Consider the following 22,029-nt stretch of genomic DNA (forward strand, 5'->3'; position numbering starts at 1 on the left):
CCCTATCACTTTATAAAATGGATGCTTTTTTGTTAAAGATGTTAAAAAAAAACAATAGAAAACACAATTATGTGGAATATGTTTGAATGCGCAGATTCATTCAAACATTTGAACATGAGCAGAAACATTGCTGAAACACATCTGAGCCATTAAAGTCCAGGGGTTTATAAATGAATTAAAACTACACATTATTTCTCTTAACATACTGTACACTTTGTCCTTGTCTTCTTCTCCCCCAGATACTTACAGTCACTATGCCCGTGGTGTCTTCATAAAACTATGTAAATAATATTTATTTTTTTGTTCCAAAATGTCGCTGTCATAATAATAAAGTTTTTTTTTTTATGAAGTCACATTTCTGTTCTGTGTTATTTGATTCAAGACTTATATCCCCATTAAAACGGCAGAAGGTCCCAAAGCCTGCAAAATGTTTGTGTCCCTTCTCACACTTCTGGACCTAATGTCCCAAGATGTCCCAGCCCTGTCTTGGTTGTTGTGGTTTTAAAACTGTTATTGGATACGTTGTCATGTAGCATCAGGGGACCCGTTTCAGGAAGGAGGTTTAACAAACTCTGAGTCTAACCCTGAACTCTGAGTTGATTTACCCTGAGATGGGAAACTCTGAGTTTTTGGAAGCTTGTTGGAAGCGTTTCCATAAAAAATAGAATAGGAAAGATGTGCATATGTCATTTTGACACGAATACATATTAATAAATGACATTTTGGTGTTTGAAAGTCTCTAGGTTTTGACATAAATGCAGATATTGTAATTTAAAAAAATAATAAATAATTATGAATTTTCTAATATTGCACCTGTCAATACAGAACAAAATATTCTGTTGCCTATTTTGCAATCAATACTGCCGATGTTGTCTTTGCTGTAATCAAATCAGTATATATTTATGTTTAACAGGAAGTATACTACTGCTTGAGTGCAGTTTATCAATGGGAAACATACATGTGTACAGACGAGGCTAGCAGCAGCAGCGCCGCGTCAGACACGTTTCTGGTGTGCAAAGACATAGAAAACGCCACACAGCTGCCACGCAGGCAGTGTGTAGCCGGCGTTAGACACAAACTCGCTGCACTATATGGCCACTGCTTGCCATTGTTGGAAAAATAACAGACGGGACAATGGTGCATTTACTTGAAACTGAAAAGCCTTATGGTGCATTTAAAGTTATAGTAAAATACCCTTTTCCATCTAGTGATTGTTTTTTTTTACTCATTTAACAGCAATTAACTGGTGAAAAAAGTTATTACATTTTAAATAATTTATTTAAATTTGACCATATGGCCTTAGCAATTAACAAGATGCCTTCAATATCGCCGACGGTTGTTTTCTGCTCCCTTTTTTTAAGTCCTGTTCTGGCACCAGCACCGTTTTAAAAGTATCGTTTTAGCACCGGCATCAGAAATAATCCAAACGTTAACAGGTAGAGATGACACTTACATGCAGTCAAATCTTACTTTGATGTGTTAATGAGAAAAAAATTTAGTATAAGGTTCTGATTATGTTTACCACCAATAACAATCCCTTGCCAGGCTTGTTATTTTTACAGCGTACTGTACATTCCCACAGTGACAGTTGGAGGTTTCCCCTCATCTGCTGTTGGCCAGTTGGCCTTTGAGCAGCTCTACTGAAGCCCTGCTGAATCTCAGGCATACTGTGGCTGTCGAGGGAGGGGGAAATGCTTCTCTTTCATGTTCCACACCCAGATTGTCTACAAGCTTTAGCTTTCAGCAGCAGGAATCAGCAGAAGTACAGTACCCTACAGGGTCCATGTTTTCACTGGCCCACATGAAAATATATCACATTTACCTGAATCCCAGAGTTTTGCAAATCAGTCAGGCCAGTTATGACCTTTATGAATGACAAGACATTATTGTGGTGTTTGTTACATATTACACACAGGCCTGAAATACACACACAGGACCTTATACATGCACTAATGGAGAAATGTCAGATGTAGGGGGCTGCCCATTAAAGGCGCCCTAAGCAGTTGGGGTTTTGTTGCTTTGCTCAATAGCACATTGGCAGTGCCCAGTAGGTGAACTGGCACCCCTCCAGCTACCAGTCCACACTTTGTACTTGGTCCGTACCTTGAACCAGCGACCCTCCTTCCCAAGCCAAGTCCCTACAGACTGAGCTACTGCCTGCCACCCCTAATAGGTAAGTAGTACAAAGTCACACTTAATCAAAAAAGTTACGTGTGAAAGTTCATTCTTGAATTTAGGGACAGTAGTTTCAACCACCTCTGGTGGCCTTCCTCAGGTTCACTTCACTGAGGAATCCGTTTCCACCAGTTTGGAGCGGAACCATTGTAATCAAGGATGTGTCTTCAATGGAGGAGGTTGCACAATGCACAACTAAGGTAAACATTGTTCCTTTCGTCATCCTCTCTTTCCAACCTGTAGACTATGACACGCCCACTGATGTCATGGTACGCACTTGAGGTCAAGGAAAACCTGCAATTATTTTTTGTTCCAGCTAGGAACCAACTTTTCGGATCTGAACCAATTTATTTTGTGGTTCAAATTCATGTGTGTGAATTGGAATGGAACCTGTTCCATGTTGGTGGAAAAGGAGTATCAGTGGAGTCAAGAAAACAGGAAACTGAGCCTTTCTCTGAATCCTTAATGAAATAAATACTCTTTAAAGTAGAAAATGACAGTTGTCAGTGTCCACCATTTCCACTTCCCGGCGATAGCTACTGTGGAAAACAAAACGCTATCCTTTTCCTGTTTCAGTTGCGCAATGGTTGACGCACTTCCTTTGTGCCGTAAATCAAGCCTTCATTTTACCAGGAGGTCGTACCTGGTGGCAGACAGAATTGCATAGTGAAAGCAAGGCTTATAGAGAACCAATCTAAACTCTGATGGTGCCATCAATTTATCGCTGTACATTGTCAACATTTACTTCATGATTACTGTATCTTTTAACTGTAGCCACTTACACTTACCAGTGGCTTCAGTAAATATATTTGGCCATAGATATAAATAGAGGAACATTTTAATTCTGCTGTATGACCTCTTTAACACTTCCATTTAGACATGTAGCAAGCACAGTGACGTCAACAACAAAAGGGCAGACCACATCAAGACAATCACTTTGTGAAGCAGTGTCATCACTTATTGCCTGTGTTCTTATTATGTGGAGCTCTTTCTGTGAACTGGAAACCTTCCCTTTCATGGAAAAAGCAAATGAGTGAAGTCACTCTTCTATTACTGGATCAGGTCTGGTCATCCCTCTGCCTGTCGCTCCCCTCCCTTACTCCTCTTTTCTCTCTCTCTCTCTCTCTCTCTTCCTACTGTTGCTGAGCATCCACATCTGTTAGGCTCGCTCTGATCTCACGTTTCTCCCTCGCTATGTACAGCAGTTAAGAAGTAGGTGGGACCAGAAGTAAAAATGTCATAACTTTTTTTCCCATAGACACTGTTGACAATGTTCGCTTTTCAGATTGATAATAACTGACATTTCCAAAAACAGATGGAAACAGGAAACGTTCCTGGATAAAACAAATGAAATCAAACGTGTTAATAAGTGAGCTTTAGAGGTGCTAGTAGCCAGGTTGGGTTACCTTTGGGGAGAGCCAGGCCAGCTCTGTTTTCTAATACTAGGTCAGAAAGAGAATAAGCGTATTTCCCAAATGTGAAGCTATTTTTATTTATTTTTTTATGCGGTTGCTGTGGATGCTATCTTCTTTGTAGTTACAACTGCTGAGGCGTATGGGTACTGCAGTATGTAGTAGTATTTGATATTATTTTATCTGTCCCTCCTTCCTCTTTTCTGAATCTGTCACAGTGAAAACTGTCATCAGGTTTTGACACCTCGAGTGTATGTCGGTTACAAACCGACCGTTAACACCAGATACCCTCCGACAGGTACAAACCAGACCCCATTTACAATTCAGATCATTTTAAAACCTTTTGATCAGGGTTTTCTCAGAACATTAAGTGGGGGTCTTTTTAAGTGTGCAGTCTATTTAGCCCACATGCACCTTCTGCTTCCTCGCTCTATGAGCACTGTAATTTCCATTTTTATGGATGAAATAAACTTGACTTGACTTGACTCTACTTCCTGTTTCCTCTGGTCGTCCATCCCTACCTCAGCTCTGTCTGACTCTTGTTTTCATTTCCTACTCACCACAGCTTGTTTAGTGGCAGATTTAATGAATGAAAGTACAATAACTATTGTCTTTTAACAAACTGCTTCTCCTCTTGTCGCCTCTCGCTCTGCCAGGTCTCCTCTGCCAGCTTTCTCTCCTTCCATCCGTCACACCCTCCCTCTTTATTTTGTCATCCCCCTCTCCACCTGCCCTGTGGCACCCCTCCATTTGCCATGTGAGGTCATCCCTCTGTTCTCCCTAATCCTACGAGGTGCTCGTCTTTCTGCCTCCGCTTAATCCACCTGTGGCCCCCAGCCCTGACCACAGACACACACACACACACACACACACACACACACATTTGCGCACACAGACTCACGGTTATTCTTGTAAGGTATACTCCGACATCCAGTAATTCTCACAGCATGCATACACACCCACATTCATACAGAACACATACACACACACACACAGTGCCCCTCGACCCCTCTGTATAAAATTCCCTCTCTCTGTATAATAGCCATTCTGTCTGTCTCTGTCCCTCTGTCTGTCTCCTGTGTCTAGTGATACCACACCTTCATACAGGTAAGTTTGTCTGTCTGTCTGCTCTTTAATATGTGTCCTCTCTATTGTCTTGTTCTCATAAGACAGTAGAATGAGATTAATGTATAATTTTTCAAGCAGCTGTTATTTTCCATTCATTTTATTCATCATGGGGGATCAGTTTTGTCAGTACTTTGAAAACTCTTCCTTGCTCCAGCATGAGACACACTAGCCAATCAGCAAAAAACTAAATGTAACCAAGTGTTATGGTACTTTCAGGATTTCCAACGTTACATGTGTGTGCTAAGCTTGATTTTGCGATTGCATAACTTGTCAGTACGCTGCTTCTCAGCAGCAGTCTCAAATCTTGGGTGTCTGAGCATCCCTGAATGCACCACAGTGGAAGAACCTCTATTGACAATAGACAATCAATTATCTATCTCAAGCAAGATTCAAGTATCAGCAAGTTATTATATATATATATATATATATATACATTGGGTTATTTATGTGTCCTTTGATCCAGTAGCTGGGTTAGGGTATCATTCTGTAGCCCAGACACAGGATGAGGTCTAACTTGTGCCAAACTAGGTCCATATTTTTTGTTTTAAAAGCCCTCATAAAAGCTTTCAACAGATGAACTCATCAACACCACAGCACTGTTATAGCTTGCATTTCTTTCTTTAGTGCTTGTCATGAAATGTCTGACAGCTACTTTACGGCTTTAATGAGTACCATACTCTGTGTCTGTGTTACTGACTAATACACTTCGGGGACATTTCAGACTAAATATCAGTTAACATGGTGATGGCTTGACAAAGCCGATTTTAGGTGAGTGGTTAAGATTAGGGAAAGTGTCCAGGAAATGGATATAAGTCTATGTAATGTCCTTAAAACGATAGCCTACCACCCTTCACATTGTTCCTTTGCCTTTATGGTCACTGCCACATACACAAATGCTAACAGTATGAGCTCAGGCTAGCTGACTTTAGCACTCAGAGGAAAGCAGAGGGTAAACAGGTGTCTGCATACACTAACGCAATCTGTGCAGTTTGGTGTGTGCGTGTGCGTGTGTGCGTGTGTGTGTGTGTGTGTGTGTGTGTGTGTGTGTGTGGATATTACAGTGGCTAGTTCAGATTAGTATCAAGTTCCCTGGTTGGAACAATGCTGTCATTTCTAAATTTTGATGTCAAGCAACATAGTGGCTATTCTCCCAAATTGTTTTTCGAAGTGAATAAAAGACTACTTTAGAAAGTTTAAAAAGTTACTTTTTTAACACTTTCTCACTCTGCTCTACAATTTATTAATAGCCAGCGATAGGCTTTCTTTAACACTAATGAGGTAGTGTTGCACACCCATTCTCCTTTACCACACACACACACACACACACACACACACACACTCATATTGCCCTTGACTAAAATTAACCCTGCTAAGGCCTGAGCCTGTTGGACTCCTCTCCCAAATCCCCTGCCGCACCCCCCCCTTCTCACCATCAAGCTCCAAACGGGCGGTTTCTGACTGTACCGACACAGGTGCTAAAATGTGCACCTCTCATTCATCCATCCATCATTTCTCCCCTCCGTCACTCTCTCCATTCATCATGTACTTATTCATAGGTCTTACCTTCACACACCTTTTGAGTAAGTCCTTCCCTCTGCTTTTGATATTATACTGACAGTATTAGTATACAGTATATTATACTGACTGCATTTATGCAAGGCTATAGGCCCTAAACTCCAACTCATTCTTATGTTCAGTTCAGTTCAGTTTATTCTTTGTCCCAGAAGGGCAATTTGTGTGCAGCAGGAAAACATCACATGGAAAATATACAACACAAACCACACAACAATTAACTTAATAAAAACAGCAATAAAAACAGCAGTTTTAGCCTGAGTTAAGAATGAATAGTACCAGAGTTGTGTTGGAGACATGATGAAAGTAAGAAAACTACAAAAACTCCAACATTAGATAATAATAAAGATAAATATAGTGGTAATTAATATAAGCAAGGGCTATCACCTCCTCTTAGCTAAGTTGAGTGCCTGAATGGAACAAAGAATAAAAGAGTTTTTGTATCTCTGTTTAAGAGCCAAGGGGGTGCTAAAACGTAAGCCAGAAGGTAATAACAAATATTCTCCATACAGACGGTGAGTGATGTCCTTGATGTTGATACTTTGTCTCCCTAAGTTTTATATATATATATATATATATATATATATATTACATACCATTGTCTGTAGAAACAGTGGATATAAACTTTTTTAGTTGGTTACTTTATCAAAAACTGGAAACGGGGAAACAGATAGAGCCAGGCTATCTGTCCAGGGGAAACAAAACCCTCTTGCTTATTTACACTTCCAGCAGTTATGGAGGAACATTGTCATTTATTTGGAGGTGTGTTTCTACCTGTCAAATTTAAGTCCAATATTCACTGTCTTTTAGCTCTGTTTTTGGTCTCAGCCAACTCCTGAGGGAATAATCTGGCTCTTTAGCTGCTAAATGCTCTACTGTATTCACCAGTTAGTTGCTAACGGCTTGCAACAGTAGGTTTATCAGAGCTTTTTTTGTTTGTGATGAAAACAGCTTTCTGCTATGGCCAAAAATAACGCTATGAGAGCGGTGAGAGTGAACCAAAACCGTAAAGTCAGCTAAACAATGAGCTGAAACTCACTATAAAGCTCTGTTAAGCTGAGTGAGCTGCAGGTTCAGGTGATAATTCTCTGCCGGTTCATCACTGTGACCCCTCTCACATCCATTTAATACATTATACATTATTATAAAAAATATTGATTATAGCTGCGTAAATCAACAGAAAAGCAAGTAATAAAACAATGTGTGGTTTTATGTTATGAGACTATCAAACTATTTCTTGCCGGTGCAACTCTCTGGAGCACTATTTCTTGAAGGTGCTTGATAAGAAAGGAATGAAGGATGTGAAACAAGGAAACAATTTTAAAATTGAAGTTAAAAACTGGGAAAGCTAGAACTGCTTTATAAACCTCTATATGAACAGAAACAGAGAGAGGATCAATAACAGCGCACGGAAGATTGGAGAGTTATAGAGTTGCAGTTGAAAGGACTACTGCTGCGCAGCTATGCCAAGCTACTGGCTCTGGCATGGCAAAGGGCACGACAACAGACAAGTGAGAGAGAAGCCGCAGCATTTGATGACAGTTAGCGCCCTGCTAAATTCAAGCGCACAGTCCCAGGGTCACTCTAAATTCTTCCTTATGACAGAAAGGTAGAGTGGAGGAGAAGGTGGGAGGGCATGGCGGTGTGTAGAGGGATAATGGAAGAGGAAATTGGGGTTTCTGATCAAGTTTGTTTTCTTTTAAAATCCGACCTCAACAGAAACAGACTCTTACAAGCAGCTGTTTTGTTTCTGTTTGAGCTTTGGAATAATTCCACGTCTAACACAGTGTAGTGTTTGGGCCACATAATAGAGTTAATGGGACCTTTGAGCTGTGTCAAAGCCCTCCAGCCAAACTGATGGCAGATTCCCTTTAGTCGCTCAGTTGCTCAGTGAACATGTCAAACTGTGAACCCAGTTAAGATGAAGGTCATCTTTCACAAACCTTAATGTGCAGTGTCTTAAACTAAATCTAATTTGTCAGAAACGCCAGGACATAGGGAGCAAGGGTGGGGTCAAAAAAGGGGGTGGGGGGGCAGAAACTACTAGAAAGAGAGAGAGAAACTCTATCTCCCCTTGTCACATTCTCACCTGTTGACGCTTCATCTCCCTGCTTCCCCTGCCAGGAAGGTGTCAGTGCACAGTGTGTCTGTCCGTCTGTCTACACATGGTTTTAATGCCAGGACAATGGCAGCTTAGTGGGACAATTTATAGCTTAAAACCGTGACAGTGTGCATTGAATCGCTCAGTACTTGTCTGTCTGTCTTTTTTCTATCTCCAAAATGATTAATCACACTAACGTACTAATGCACAGCCAAGCTTGCATTTACGTCACATGGGTTGCTCGGTATTTTAAAAACATTTGTTTTTAAATGTTCTTAATCTAGTAGCCAGTATCTTTTTAAATAATGTTACCAAACACACCTATTCCTATAAGTCCAGCTGAGGCTAGTTTTGCAGGCTTTTCTCATGAACCATTCATACATCTAGATACGAAAAGTAAAGCACTGTAATCTGTATGCATTCCGTGAATTTTTTTGCTCTGTGCATTTCAATGACTGCTGTATAAAAAAGCTGTGGACTGCGTAAGGAGGAGGTCGGGGTGGATGTCTCAGTCATAAAACACAGCGCTTTCAAGCCTGGGAGCGGAGTTCACCTCTCGGGGAAAACAAAAGACTTTCACCCAGGAAACGCGTGTTCGTTCCTTGGGATTGTTTAAATCCAAACCACGGTCTTTTTCCTAAACTTAACCAGTCATTTTTGTGCCTGTAAACTTATTTGTCGCCGGCGCATGTTGTCACTTTTTGTGGGCTAAACTCAACTGCCACAGCCCCTGAAAGGACCGTCATCTTGCGGTGCCCTAACCCTAACCCTAAATAAAATGTATTTAAAAGTTGGAATAGGGCAGGTGTGGAGGTGACCTTTTATTTAAAGTTTTATACTCCCGCCGACAGTCCTGTCCAGTGGTTCTTTTAATCCGCTTTTAATATCTGTGTCCCTTTTTTAGATGTTTTTTTTAGATAACCAAACCTGGTTTTTAAGGAGGTTTTAAAGTGTGTTCCCAAATCAGTGCTCCCCTTGTGCCCGTGCTCCTTGTAGCGCCTATCCCGGGACGCTGTGTTTTAACCCCAACCTAACCTCTAACCCCTAACCCAGTAACCGGCTCCCAGTAACCTTCCTGAAGGGAACAAAAATGTCTGAACCAAACTTCTGTTCTCCTCTCCTGACTGTTTTTTTGTACTTCAGATGGTTCTATTCTACTTATTCATTCATGATCTCCCTGATTTGTCATTTGCTTCTCTTTATTGCAGCCATGTCAGATATAGAAGAGGAGTACGAGTGAGTAGAGCAGCATCCCTCCGTTTGTTTATTTCAGCGAAAATGCATTTTACTTAATCTTTATAAATATTCAAGTAGTTGTACATTTCTATTCCCAACTTGTATATATGTGTGTACATTCTTTCCTTTATATTTTTATCTTTATTTATGAATTATTTGTTCTTGTAATCTATCCTATTTATTATTTCTTGTATATTCTGTATGTGTGTCTGATATTTTGCTGCTGTAGCACTGAAATTTCCCAATGTGGGATCAATAAAGTTTATGTAATCTAATCCCTGTAATGTTAACTGATAAATGTGTTTCTCTGTTCCTTTTCCTCCCATCCCTCCAGGGATCAGGGTAAGTTGTGTCTATATTTGTCACACACTTTGTGTCTCTCACAAACACAATGATCAACATCAATAAGACATTTTTGTATGAGACGTGAAACTATATTCATTTCTCTGGGTCTCCTTCTCCCAGAGGCTGAAGAGGAGCAAGAGCCTGAGGAACAGGAGGAGACTGAGCAGGCAGAGGAGGATAGAGGAGGTAAGGAAGACTCCAAGAATGCAAAGCAGTCGTACAGGACAGTTGCCTGTTGTATAGCAACAGTCTGGAGATAAAAACTGGTTTGGTCAAATCTGTTGAAAAGACGATTGTGAACAGTAAAGCAGATTAAAAGGGTTGAGATTGTGATAGCATTTCTTACAAGAGATACAGTACATGTCTTTCCTTGTTCTAAAAAAGCTCTCAAACAGCCAAGCAATTGTTCCCTCTCTTTTTCATGACGCTGGGTTTTCACTAGCAGCTGAAATAACGGAACAGCGGAGCGAGCGGTATGAGTGCTGACGGCGAAAGTGTTTATCGCCCTCCCTGCTCTCCCAAAGTTGACTCTGACGGTACGTGTCCATAGTCAGCGTCATTTCCACGCTTCCCATTCATTTCCATGGGAGCAGCCGCGCAATGCATTCTGGTAGTGTCGCGGGGGACTTTGGAGAAGCAGGGCTTCGACTCGCCCGCTCCTCATTTGCATAAAGTTGAATCCAGGCAACTTCATGCAGATTAGGAGCGGGCGGCTCAGCGCCTCTCAAAATGTTAGGATTAGGGAAATGGCGGACCAAAAAATGCAGAGACAACAGGGCAGTGGTGAGTTCAAGGCAGTTCAACAGAGACTACAAAATAAAACAGGAAACTGAAGCATAACATACACAAGGATGAAAACAGGGTAACACGCAACAGAATACACAGGAGACAGACAGAAAACAACCAGAAACCAGGGAATACATTAACACAATAAAAACAGGAAAAACTATAACAACCACAAAAACTGAAGATTTTTTTTTAAACTGACTGTTGTCAATCTGAAATAAAGACAGATTCAGCAACTGCATAGCCTATTTCTTGCTTAAAATGTTTTCAGAAACAAGTTTCGGGGAACTATTTTCGTAAAATAAGAGATTGTATTCCGAACGAGCCGCCATGATGGTTGGTTTTGAGATCCGGGAGCAGACAGCCTCACGTGAAGCGTTCGTCCAATCAGGTGCAGCCATCGCAGTTGTAGGAGGGTGTAGCCTGTTTTCTTTGCTTGTCAGTGGTCAGTGAAGAGAAACTGACAACTGCTGGTGGCAAGCCCACTATCATACAATGTTAGGAAGCGGGGCGATCCCATCTGTGAAAACAACGCGTATATGGACATGTACCATTGGTCAACTTTTGCAGAGCGGTAACCAATGAGAAGGCAGACTTGCAAACGCACCTCTTATATTTTCTCCTGTGTAAACACATATGCTATATGTAAAATTCCTTGCAAATTAAAACAATATGATGTTCCTATATAATGCTTACTTTATGATATGTCTCTGTATGACTAGAGGGATGTTAATAGCTAGCTTGGCAGAGGGTTGCCCAGGCAGTTGGTTTTCCTGTTGAGCTTTTATACATATATTTGTTTTAGTAGTAGCACTGTAGTAACATTAGCATTGTAGCAATGACAACTAACTGGTTGCTTGCAATACATGACGTTATTTAAACTAAACTAAACACAACTTTTTAAGCGGCAAAGTGTGTGACTGGAGTAGAAAACTTACCATATGGTTTGTGATAGGCCAGATAGAAACTGATAGAAACGTATCAACACCAACAACAAATTCTTAGCCAAACGTATAACGTATACACCATTGGCATCATGTTGTGGTGACACAATTCCGCTTGGAATTCGGTGTGCGTGACCGAGACAGTTCAAAAAAAGCTGCCTGTGGAAATCCAGCGTAACCGTGTGAGTTATGGGTGATGCTGTAATAAATCTGACCTATCAACTTCCCCTCTATCCTGCTTTCCCATTGGCTGGTTGGGCCAATATGCTGGTACGGGCTATCAGAGCGGCATGAGTACCAAGGTAGGGTGACAAGCATGCCCATCATCACTCACACACACAGACACCATTTGACACCATTTAGGACTAGACCTAAAACCCAATGCAGGGGGAAAGTTGTATCTAGAAGAAGATGTCAAATACCTGATATGAATGAATCAAACTTGCATCGATAAGGATGAAACTAGGTAGATATTTTATCTGCATTGTATTTTAATACCAACTATAAATGGTGAAATAAGTCGTCATGACTCAAACAGTTCCACGTGCAAGTATAAAAACAGAGGCACAGTCCTTACCGCCGCGGGTTTGATTCAGATTCCGATTCCCTCTCTCTCCCCTTTCCTGTCTTCAGCTGTCGTGTCAAATAAAGGCCAAAAAATGCCTAAAAAAATCTTAAAAAATAATACTTTGCAATAGATAGAGTTAGTGACTATTTGGTGAATATAGTGGTGTATATTTTTCTCAGGAATGGTGGAGACCAAAACAAAGCTAAAAGGAGAGTGAACACTGAACTTACATTCATGACCAGAAACCTGTATGTGCATGTACTCAATTATCCATATGTGCATTATGTAATACTGAATGTTCACAGAATGTTCCACAAAACTACATTTCCCTACAGCCACAGTGGGTGGTACATATTGGTGCCAGTTAAGGCTGTGTCTCTCAATGCTTGATGGGAAATGATAGTTTTAAAGAAATAGTTTAACATCGTGGGAAATATTTACTTTCTTGCTGAGAGTAAGATGAGAAGATCGATACCACTCTCAGACATAAGAGTCTTATCAATCTTTTAATCTAATTTTGGGCAAGAAAGCGAATCAGCATATTTTCCAAAATGTCTAACCCTTTTTTTCAAGCTTGCTGCCTATGTAGTACCATATAATAACTTGGGACTTCTTCATCATCATTCCACACTTCCTCCTCCCTCCTTATCTCCTCATGTCCCCCCCCCTTATTTTGACTTGTCACTTTATTTTTCTATTCTTTTCATTTTTGCCTCTCGATCACCTGGTGTGTGAATTTCCCCCTCCCTTCCTTTGGTTCTTTACGTCTTCATTTGTTAATTCTGTATGTATTTCATTCCTCTCTCAACTTACTTTGCTGCCTTCTATCTTCTAACTTTTTTCATTTTCACCTGTATACCTGTTTTTCCTTTGCTTTTTTCCTTTCCTCATCCCATCCTCTCTTCCGTTCTCTTCTTGTCTTGTCTGTTGTCGTGCCCTTCTTCTCTTTTCACCCATTATCAATGACTTCTTTGGTGCTCCATGTGTTATTTTTGTTACCCTCCTTCCATCTTTCATTCTGTCTTCATGTAGTTGCTCCATCAGATCAAGATGCCCAGGAGGAAGGTGAGAAATGGTGGACGTGTTGAAGGCGTTGAAGTCCTGATTTTTTTTTTTTAAGCTCAGCACCATGTTGGTCGATTTTTATTTACCTCAGGTTAATTATCCAACATTAAAAAAAAAATTATCTACAGCCAATGGACATGGGCTTTACTTTCTCAGGGTTTCCGCAGGGTCTTAAAAAGTCTTAAAAAGTCAAACATTTTAAAATCAAAATGTTAGGCCTTAAAAAGTCTTACATTTGCTTAAGTATTGTGTTCTAGGTCTTACATAATTTTAAACAGGTCTTAATTTTCCTACGTCCATGCAACGCTACCTCTAATGCTAACTTTTAAAAATCATTTTTTAGCTTTTGCGTTATTGGCGTGAGACTCTTTTGGATCGTACCACAGACATAAAAGGGATTTTATTCTTTGGCTATGGGAAAGTGCAAGTTTAGCGATACTTGGCTTGAAAAACCTGAATTTAGGGCTTACTTGATGTTGTGTTAAAGGTCTTAAATTGTATTCATTATGGTCTTAAAAAGGTCTTAAAAAGTCCTAAATTTGACTTTGTGAAATCTGCAGAAACTCTGTTTATGGAGTAATTTGGTCTGCTAAATACTGTAAATAAAAATCTGTACCTATTTACCTTTATTCATTCCTTTATTTGGATATCCATTAGCAACAATCACAATGTGCAAATTTACATGCATTTAAAACAAGACATAAAGTGCAAGGAAAACCTACTATATCACCCTTCATTTTTAAGAAAATATTTAAGAATGTCCTAATAGATGTGGTCAAAAAAAGTCATGTGTTACCCTGATCTGGAAAGCAAAAGTGTGTATAAAAAGATGTCCTTGCTCTTTTGTTTTGTTAGAACTAATAAAAACTGCTAAATTGCCGTGTGGTTTCTTTTCTCAGTCCCATGCTTGCTGTGTTTTCAGTCACATTAACAACTTTATTAACAACTTTCAGATTTTCTAATTCTCCTTACGCATATTCGGGGGAAACATTTTTATTTACTCATAAAATCAGTATTATTTTGCTTGTCTTTCTCTCTTTCATCAACAGAGGAGCGCCCCAAACCCAAGTATGTTCATATTATTTTATTATGTTTGCATGGTTATTTTTTCAAATATGGCCGTAATCCCTTTTTGATCTTTTAAAAAAAAAAACTGTCAAAACTGTCGTTTTGTGCTTCCTTTTGTTCATCAGACCTATGGTGCCTCAACTTGCCCCTCCAAAGATTCCTGAGGGGGACAGGGTGGATTTTGATGTGAGTCATGAAGAGGGGATCAAACCATTTCACTTTTATTTTCTTTGTTTTTGACATGGCATCTGCATCATAAATGAAATGGGAACCACGGCTGTTAACCCTTGGGCTGCATTAGCTCAGTTTGTGGGGACTTGGCTTAGGAACCAAAGGAGTTGCTGGTTCAAGTCCCCCGTACCGACCAGGGGCGAAACCAGACGTTGTAAACAATTGGGGCTCAGCCCAGACCTGGGAGGGGGGGATTTTTTTCTGGCATCTATTTTTCAAGATATGTGATAATAGAATGCCCAAAAAAATCTGTAAATCACTTGGGATAGTTTCCAAGGAAAAGAATCATCCTTAGGAGCCTACATCCATTTTGTACCTAATTGTTCTCCAACTGTCTTCATCATTCTGAAACCATAACACAACAAATATTCCTTTTCACTCCTGCCACATAAAAAGAGGCAAACATTGTCTGATGTTACTATGTATTAGTTAGGCTGCGTGACTTATTTTTTTTACACTAGGTCCGAGTAGAGGGGATATTTCCACATTGATAGAACTTTTGCTCCATTGATTTTCCGGTCCATTCAGAGACACTGTATACACACAGACACATATATATATATATATATATATATATATATATATATATATATATATATATATATATATATATATAATCAATTTTATTTGAACCATATCTACTGTAGTGAGTTCTATAAAGATGCCCATATGGAAATAAAAACTCCCTTTTCCACCAGGACATCCACAGAAAGCGTATGGAGAAGGACTTACTGGAGCTGCATACTCTGATCGACGTCCACTTTGATCAGAGGAAGAAAGATGAGGAGGAACTCATCAGCCTCAAGGAACGAATCGTAAGTTCACTTAGATACACTAAGACACTTTCTGGCTAATGTTGAAACATGAGTGGGGCACTAGACACAATACAATAGACACAATACACACACGTCCCAGTGGCAACAGAGATTGTCCAGCAATAGGTAGTCTCGCATTGCCAGACCCTCCTCCACAGCGCTGCGGTGGAGGGTCTGGCTAGTCCACACAGCATTCCGGGATGCTTGTGCTCTGGTTTATTGGCATTTCTTTAAACTGATCACAATCGTCTTGGGCGGTGCTAAGCTCCGGACAGAGCCACGGTGTCACTGCAAAATAGCCTCAGGAAGGAACTTGTTTTGGTGGAACGTGTTCGTTCAAAGGTAGTTTTAGTTGTGTAACAGAAACTCAGATTGGACAGATAGTCTAGCTAGCTGTCTGGATTTACCCTGCAGAGATCTGAGGAGCAGTTAACCATAGTCCTTATAAATCCACCGGAGTTTAGAATGCCAACACAAAGGAATATGTCGTTGATATAGACTAAGTAATAGGAGAACATGGTTTTACTGCATGTTTCTTCACAGCAGTGTTATGGCTTGTTTGCTTTGCTTTCCATCAGGAGCGTCGTCGGTCCGAGAAAGCTGAGATCCTGAGGGTCAGAGCAGAGAAGGAGAAGGACAGACAGAACAGGATTGCGGTAACACACACACACACACACACACACACACACACACACACACACACACACATAAATACTCACACAAAAATGTACAAATCCAGTCCACACATCCTTTACATAGGCTGTAAACAGCCTCAAATTGTTTCTCATATGTGAAACCACTTTTAATTTATAAAATGTAAAAAGCTGCTCAACAGAATGCACAAATCTGCTAAAAATATGTACATCATTTGGGAAAATCATAATAGTTGGCAAGGAAAAGAATCATCCTGTAAAGCCTACATCCCAGAGGTGGTTCTGGGGGGGTACAAAAAGGTGACCACTGCCCACGTAATATAAAGCCTTGATCCCCCCCTTTGGCCCCCCTAACTGTGGCAAATATTTTGATAAATTTTTAACCCCACATTTACCCCCAAAGAGGGGATAATGTGCAGTGCAGAAATAGATCAAATGTAGGTTAACACTGAGTATTCTTGTGTTTATTGTTATATGTGTATTGTTAGTTTTTTTGTAGAACCAAACCTATTGAGGGTTGGTGGTTAGTAACACTTGTGCTTAATATATTTGGTACCCCTAAAATCATATGTGGCCCCAGCCTGGCCCCTCCTATGAAATGGTCTTGAACCGCCACTGCTACATCCAGTTTACATTGTTCGCCAACTGTCTTCATTATTCTGAAACCACAACACAACAAATGTTGAGGTGGACTCATTTTCACTCCTGCCACCTAAAGAGAGGCAAAAATTGTTAGGCTACATATATTTTTGTTACACTATGCCGGCCGGAGTAGAGTTCACAGAATGAATGTCAGTATTTCCCCAGTAACAGAACTTTTGCTCCATTGATTTTCCGCTCCAGTCAGAGAGACTGAGGGGAAATGACACAACCTTGAAGCTATTTTAAAACCCTTAAAGATTTCGGGCTTTTGAGAAAACACTGGGGGTTGGAGTCCCAGAAGCCAGCCCCTCCCACTGATCCCACTGATCCCCTCCCACTCCCCTGATCAATGATGTTCAGCAGCTCCGAAATCAGGAAACACCCCGGAACAAAATAAACCAACCCGCGTCTTTCTACGATCTAAAGTGACAAACCTACCGGACTTTTTACTCAAAGAGCCAATCCTAGGAGAGCATCCGTACGTGAGCGCCACGCGTCAAATTGACAGCTACTTTCATCCAGTGTTAAGTCAGCACTGTGAAAACACCGTGAGTTTGCAGTCAATTAAATTGCCTGCCTGACCATATATGGAAGTTAACGTAGCTGGTAGCGGGACACCCACAGAACAGAGAAACTTTTGTACATATGTTTATAGAGAGAGATTCAACGTGGAGAATGTGTAAATCTTTATTTAAATATTTAAAAAATTTTATAGTCAGATTTAACACTTAGGGACATTTTTCAAGTTTTTGTCCATCCTTCTCCGTTTGTCAGGAGGAACGTCACAGAAAAGAGGAAGAGGAAGCCAAGAAGAAGGCTGATGATGACATCAAGAAGAAGAAAGTGCTGTCTGGCATCGGAGCCAACTTTGGAAGCTTCTTGGCCAAGGTCTTCTGTTATTCTCAGTAGAGATCATGATAACCCTGATGATGATGATACAGATGTTGACTGTGCACTGCGTGTCTTCCCATCCCAGGCGGAGACGAGGAGGGGCAAGCGTCTGACAGGCAGAGAGATCAAGAAGAAGACTCTATCTGAGAGACGACAGTCGCTAGACATCGACAATTTGAGGGAGGATGCCCTCAAGTGAGCTTTGGATTTCTCTGCATGTTGCAGGCGTGTGAATGGGACTGTAGTAAGAGCGATATTGAGTATCTAAGGAGTTTGAATGGTGGTTTCTTTTTTTCCCTTTCAAAATCAAAAACACAAGTGCAAAGGTGTAAGGAATGGATTAAAACAGTTTGTGTCTCCGCTCCTAATGCCAGCTTCAAACGTTAGCATGTCAAGCTAACTCATACCCCTTTCCCACCGAAAATCATGTGTATGTGCAGGTTTTTAAAACCTGCTAAAAATAGCCGAAAGACTTCTCTCCCATTGCCTGTAGACGAGTATGCCTGTCAGGTTTTTATTTTATTGTGTGTCGCGTTCGCGCTGGAAAACAGTGTTAACTTTTCCTGCTACATCTTCCCGATACAGTGCACAAAATTGCAAAACTCTGCTGTACGTTCACTTGATATCTTTGCTAATAACGCTCCTACGCTCAGACCGATCGCTCTGTATTCACCGTCACTCTCTCAAAGTACAGTACGTGTCCACAGGTAGCCTCACTTCCATGCTTCCCCTTCATTGTCTATGGAAGCAGCCAGGCAATGCATTGTGGTAGCAGCTCGACGACTTTCGAGAGACAGGGCGGTGAGTTGCTCCTCATTTGCATAAAGTTATGATTCAGGCTACCCAATGCAAATCACGGGATCTAGCCTGATTCGCCTCCTCTCAAAACTCCCCAAAACGTTTTAAACTGATCGTAGCAACTGCACAAATGTTCTTAGAAACACATTTCGGTGAACTATTTTTGTAAAATAAATGAAAGTTTCAAAAACGAGCCGCCACGCTGGTCTGTTTTGAAATCCGGGAGAAGACAGCCCCAGTGAAGCGTTAGTCCAATCAGGTGCAGCCATCGCGGTTGTAGGAGGGTGTAGCCTGTTTTCTTTGCTTGTCAGTGGTCAGTGAAGAGAAACTAATAACTGCTAGTGGCGAGCCCATCAAGCATCCAATGCTTGAAAGCGGGGAGATTCCTGAGGGTAAGCATACAGTAGAAAGCAGCATGGAGGCCAGCTCTTTCAAACTCAGTGCCGACTAATTTAATGGATGGGGGGGGCTGCAGTGTTTCAGTGTTTATACTGCATAAATTAGCCAGCGGCTAGCGTAAAGAAACGCAGATGGACTCGGGCATTTAACAAAATAAAAAAGGTCCGAATCATAGAAATAAAACAGAAAAAAACAAACCTTTCTTCATTTGTTCTTTGTGTTTCCAAGGCAACGGGCCCAGGAGATGTGGAACTGGATCTACCAGCTGGAGTCTGACAAGTTTGACTTCATGGAGTACATGAAACACCAGAAATATGAGGTACCGCTGGTACTTGCTAAGTCATGTTTTATAGTGTTTCTATCATCTATATGTCCGTAGCTGTCCTATACCATATCATATACTATCTATCTATCTATATATTTATCTATCTATCTATCTATCTATCTATCTATCTATCTATCTATCTATCTATCTATCTATGTGGGATAGGTTTTCGTTTTACTGGAATCACTTTACTTTCATTTTGCGCACTTGGAATTACTTTCTGCAAAAATATCAAAAAGAAAAAATCTTATTTAAGTATATTGCCGCATTTTTGATTCATGTCTGTGACATTTACTGTGAGGTGGCACATGCGTGCAGCAAAGAAGTGCACTTCTTTTTGTTGTAGTGGAATCTTGGTTTATGCTATATAGATACATGTCACAGACACTCATTTTATTAGGTCATAATATAATGAGTGACAAGTTGTTGTCAATGTTCTGGTACAAGAGTTGATCCTGATGAGAAGTGTTTTGGTTGCATTTTGGATGTTAGAATAACTGTGAAGAGCTTTGACAAAGTGAACTCATAGAGAAATGTAAGTTAGCAATTGTTAAAAGGAAAACCTGTATTACAGTAAGAAATGTATCTACTGTAGTTGTGTTTTCTCAAACGCGATGCTCTGCTCCTGTCTCTCTGTTTTACATTCAAGATCTTTGGGTTTGTGACTGTTTGTTAGTGAAAACAATCGAAGACGTTAGCTTGGGCTCTGGGATTTTTATATAATGAAGATAACTTTTTTTCTGACATTTTATGGGGCTAAAAATGTATATAAATACTCCCAAAGTATTATTTACAGTGTTATTGATCATTAAAATAATCCATAGTACTGATTCCTTTCATAATGGTTTTAATTCTTTTCCTGTTACCTTAAATTCCTGTTGTTTGCCTCCTGCAGATCACCGTGCTGCTGAACCGAATCCAACATGCTCAGAAATTGTGAGTAGTTACTTTTATGCAAAATATAAAATATGATAAACTGCAGAACAACACATTCTCACTCCCATCTTGTAAAATACGGACGCTTGGTCAGGTGCCTTTGTCGTTGTTATTGACGCTAAAAGTCTCCTTTAGCGTCATATAACGCGCTTTAACTAAACGCGCTTGGTCGAGACTATTGACGCAGTTAGGTTAAGGAAAAGCTTGTTGGTTGGCTTACGTTTCCGTGACACGTGGGAACGGGACGGTTGAGTTTAGGGAAAGGTTGTGGGTGGGCTTACGCTTCCGTGACACGCGGGACACGAACCCCGGTCTCCTGAGTGAAAGTCCTGTGTTTGACCCATCCAACACCCCGACCAACCTCCCTACGCGGAATTTCCCCCTTACATACTACTCACTAAACCCCGTGTAGCTGCTGCTCTCCCCGGTACGTTCTACAAACACGCTGAAAGGCGCTTTTTTCGTCGCTTCAGACGCTAACAGCCACTGTCCAAACGTCCGTATTTCACGAGTTCGGAGTGAGAACGGGTTGACAATCCCTGTTACATCCGTTCCTACTTTCCTCCTCTTTTCCACAGTAAAAAGATCCATGGCAAAGGGAAGGTGGGCGGTCGCTGGAAGTAAAGGGGGGTGAACAACTGATACAACCCAAACGAAAAGTAGAGGCAGTACAGGATTGGAGGCCTTTCCTGTGTGTGTGTGTGTTTGTGTGTGTGTGTGTGTGTGTGTGTGTGTGTGTGTGTGTGTGTGAAAGATATTGAATGTGTCTTGATAAGATGTATTGATAATAAAACAACATGCACTCAGTTTGGATTTGTAGTTTTTTCTTCATCTAATGTGTGTGGATCGCAACAGCAGAATTGTTCGCTGATCTGTTTTTAGCTGCTGTACTCTGGTTTAGACATCACGGTAATCTGTTGGTTTTTTTTCACATAAAGTCCTCTTTAAACAAACCAAACTCAGTCCTTTTAACCCTCCTTTTGTCCTCGGGTCAAATTTGAGCCGTTTTCAAAGTTTCCATATCAGAATTTTGGGTTTCTTTCAACCAAATTGCACAAAAATTACACGGATGGTTCCATAGAAAGACGCTGAGTATAATTAATGATCACTTAACTACTTCCATTTAATTTGGGGTGTTTCAATTTCATAGCATTTAGGGAAAAAATGAAATTGTTTCAAAACAGTATCCTGACTAAACTTTGACATGTACCAGTCTGTGATTCTCTCAACATATGTTAATCTGATTTTAACTATTAGTCAAAATAATTCATAATTTCAGCTTTCAGCACTCAAAAAAATAGGTATAATTTCATTTAATGAGGTTTATTGGTCATGAATTCCAAAAAATAAATAGTGGTCAATAATTAGTGGTGAATCTGGTGGTAAAGAAAGAAAAAAAAAAAGCATTGATTTTTTTACAACAGAAGGACAACACAAGGGATGAGATAAGATAATCTTTATTGTCTGTCACAAGTGACACAAATTTGTCTTTGACAGGGCAGGCTCAAATGACATAAAATACATATAAGAACATAAAGATACATATATAAAAAAACTGTGTAATGACATTGTCCGTACAAACGTGCAAATTGCAAAACCAGTGCAAGAAGAAGCTTGAATGGAGCTGTTGGATGTTGTCTATGTATGGCTGTTCAGTGTGGTGATGGCAGTGGGGATGAAGGATTTTTTTTAATAAATGTATATGTTTTTCCTTGCGAATGGGACTCTGTAGCGTCGACCTAATGGAAAAGGGACTCAGTTCTTTTGGCGATCACATTGTCAGTTTACTTGAAAGAGGACTCAGTTCTCTTTCTGGTCCACTTCAGCTCTGATAGGCCTCAGTCAGGGCTAAAATACGTACAGGGCAAAGGGCAAAAAGAACCTGAAGCGTGCTGTGTTCACAATGCACAGGTGAAGAGAACCATACTCAGACCACCTT

At 40.5% G+C, this 22,029-nt stretch overlaps 2 protein-coding genes across 5 annotated transcripts in view; both read left to right on the forward strand.

Moving 5' to 3' along the window:
* The window catches only part of pih1d1 (PIH1 domain containing 1), a 45,456-nt gene extending 45,103 nt beyond the window's left edge, over window positions 1-353 (forward strand). For all 4 annotated transcript variants that reach the window (XM_078269571.1, XM_078269570.1, XM_078269572.1 and 1 more), the window contains one exon: window positions 240-353. In XM_078269571.1, the coding sequence (XP_078125697.1) occupies window positions 240-275 (36 nt within the window). In that variant the 3' untranslated portion in view covers window positions 276-353. The remainder of the gene's footprint in view (window positions 1-239) is intronic.
* Window positions 354-9,598: 9,245 nt separating this feature from the next.
* tnnt1 (troponin T type 1 (skeletal, slow)) lies at window positions 9,599-20,805 on the forward strand. The gene is made up of 14 exons (XM_078269638.1): window positions 9,599-9,624; window positions 9,959-9,966; window positions 10,090-10,155; window positions 11,972-12,001; window positions 13,300-13,332; window positions 14,382-14,400; window positions 14,526-14,586; window positions 15,330-15,446; window positions 16,025-16,102; window positions 17,516-17,629; window positions 17,718-17,827; window positions 19,058-19,148; window positions 20,050-20,090; window positions 20,669-20,805. The coding sequence occupies exons 1-14, from the start codon at window positions 9,599-9,601 to the stop codon at window positions 20,712-20,714; spliced, it is 840 nt and encodes a 279-aa protein (XP_078125764.1). The 3' UTR covers window positions 20,715-20,805.
* The last annotated feature ends 1,224 nt before the right edge of the window (window positions 20,806-22,029 follow it).

The sequence above is a fragment of the Sander vitreus genome, chromosome 15 (assembly GCF_031162955.1).
Source record: "Sander vitreus isolate 19-12246 chromosome 15, sanVit1, whole genome shotgun sequence".
In the NCBI taxonomy this organism is placed as follows: Eukaryota; Metazoa; Chordata; class Actinopteri; order Perciformes; family Percidae; genus Sander; species Sander vitreus.

Bases quoted from the DNA above. Each gene is read 5' to 3' on its own strand.
- tnnt1 (XM_078269638.1), top strand. From the start codon at position 9,599: ATGTCAGATATAGAAGAGGAGTACGA. The intron at 16,103-17,515 runs GTAACACACACA...TCCGTTTGTCAG, and splicing joins ACAGACAGAACAGGATTGCG to GAGGAACGTCACAGAAAAGA. The intron at 17,828-19,057 runs GTGAGCTTTGGA...TGTGTTTCCAAG, and splicing joins TTGAGGGAGGATGCCCTCAA to GCAACGGGCCCAGGAGATGT.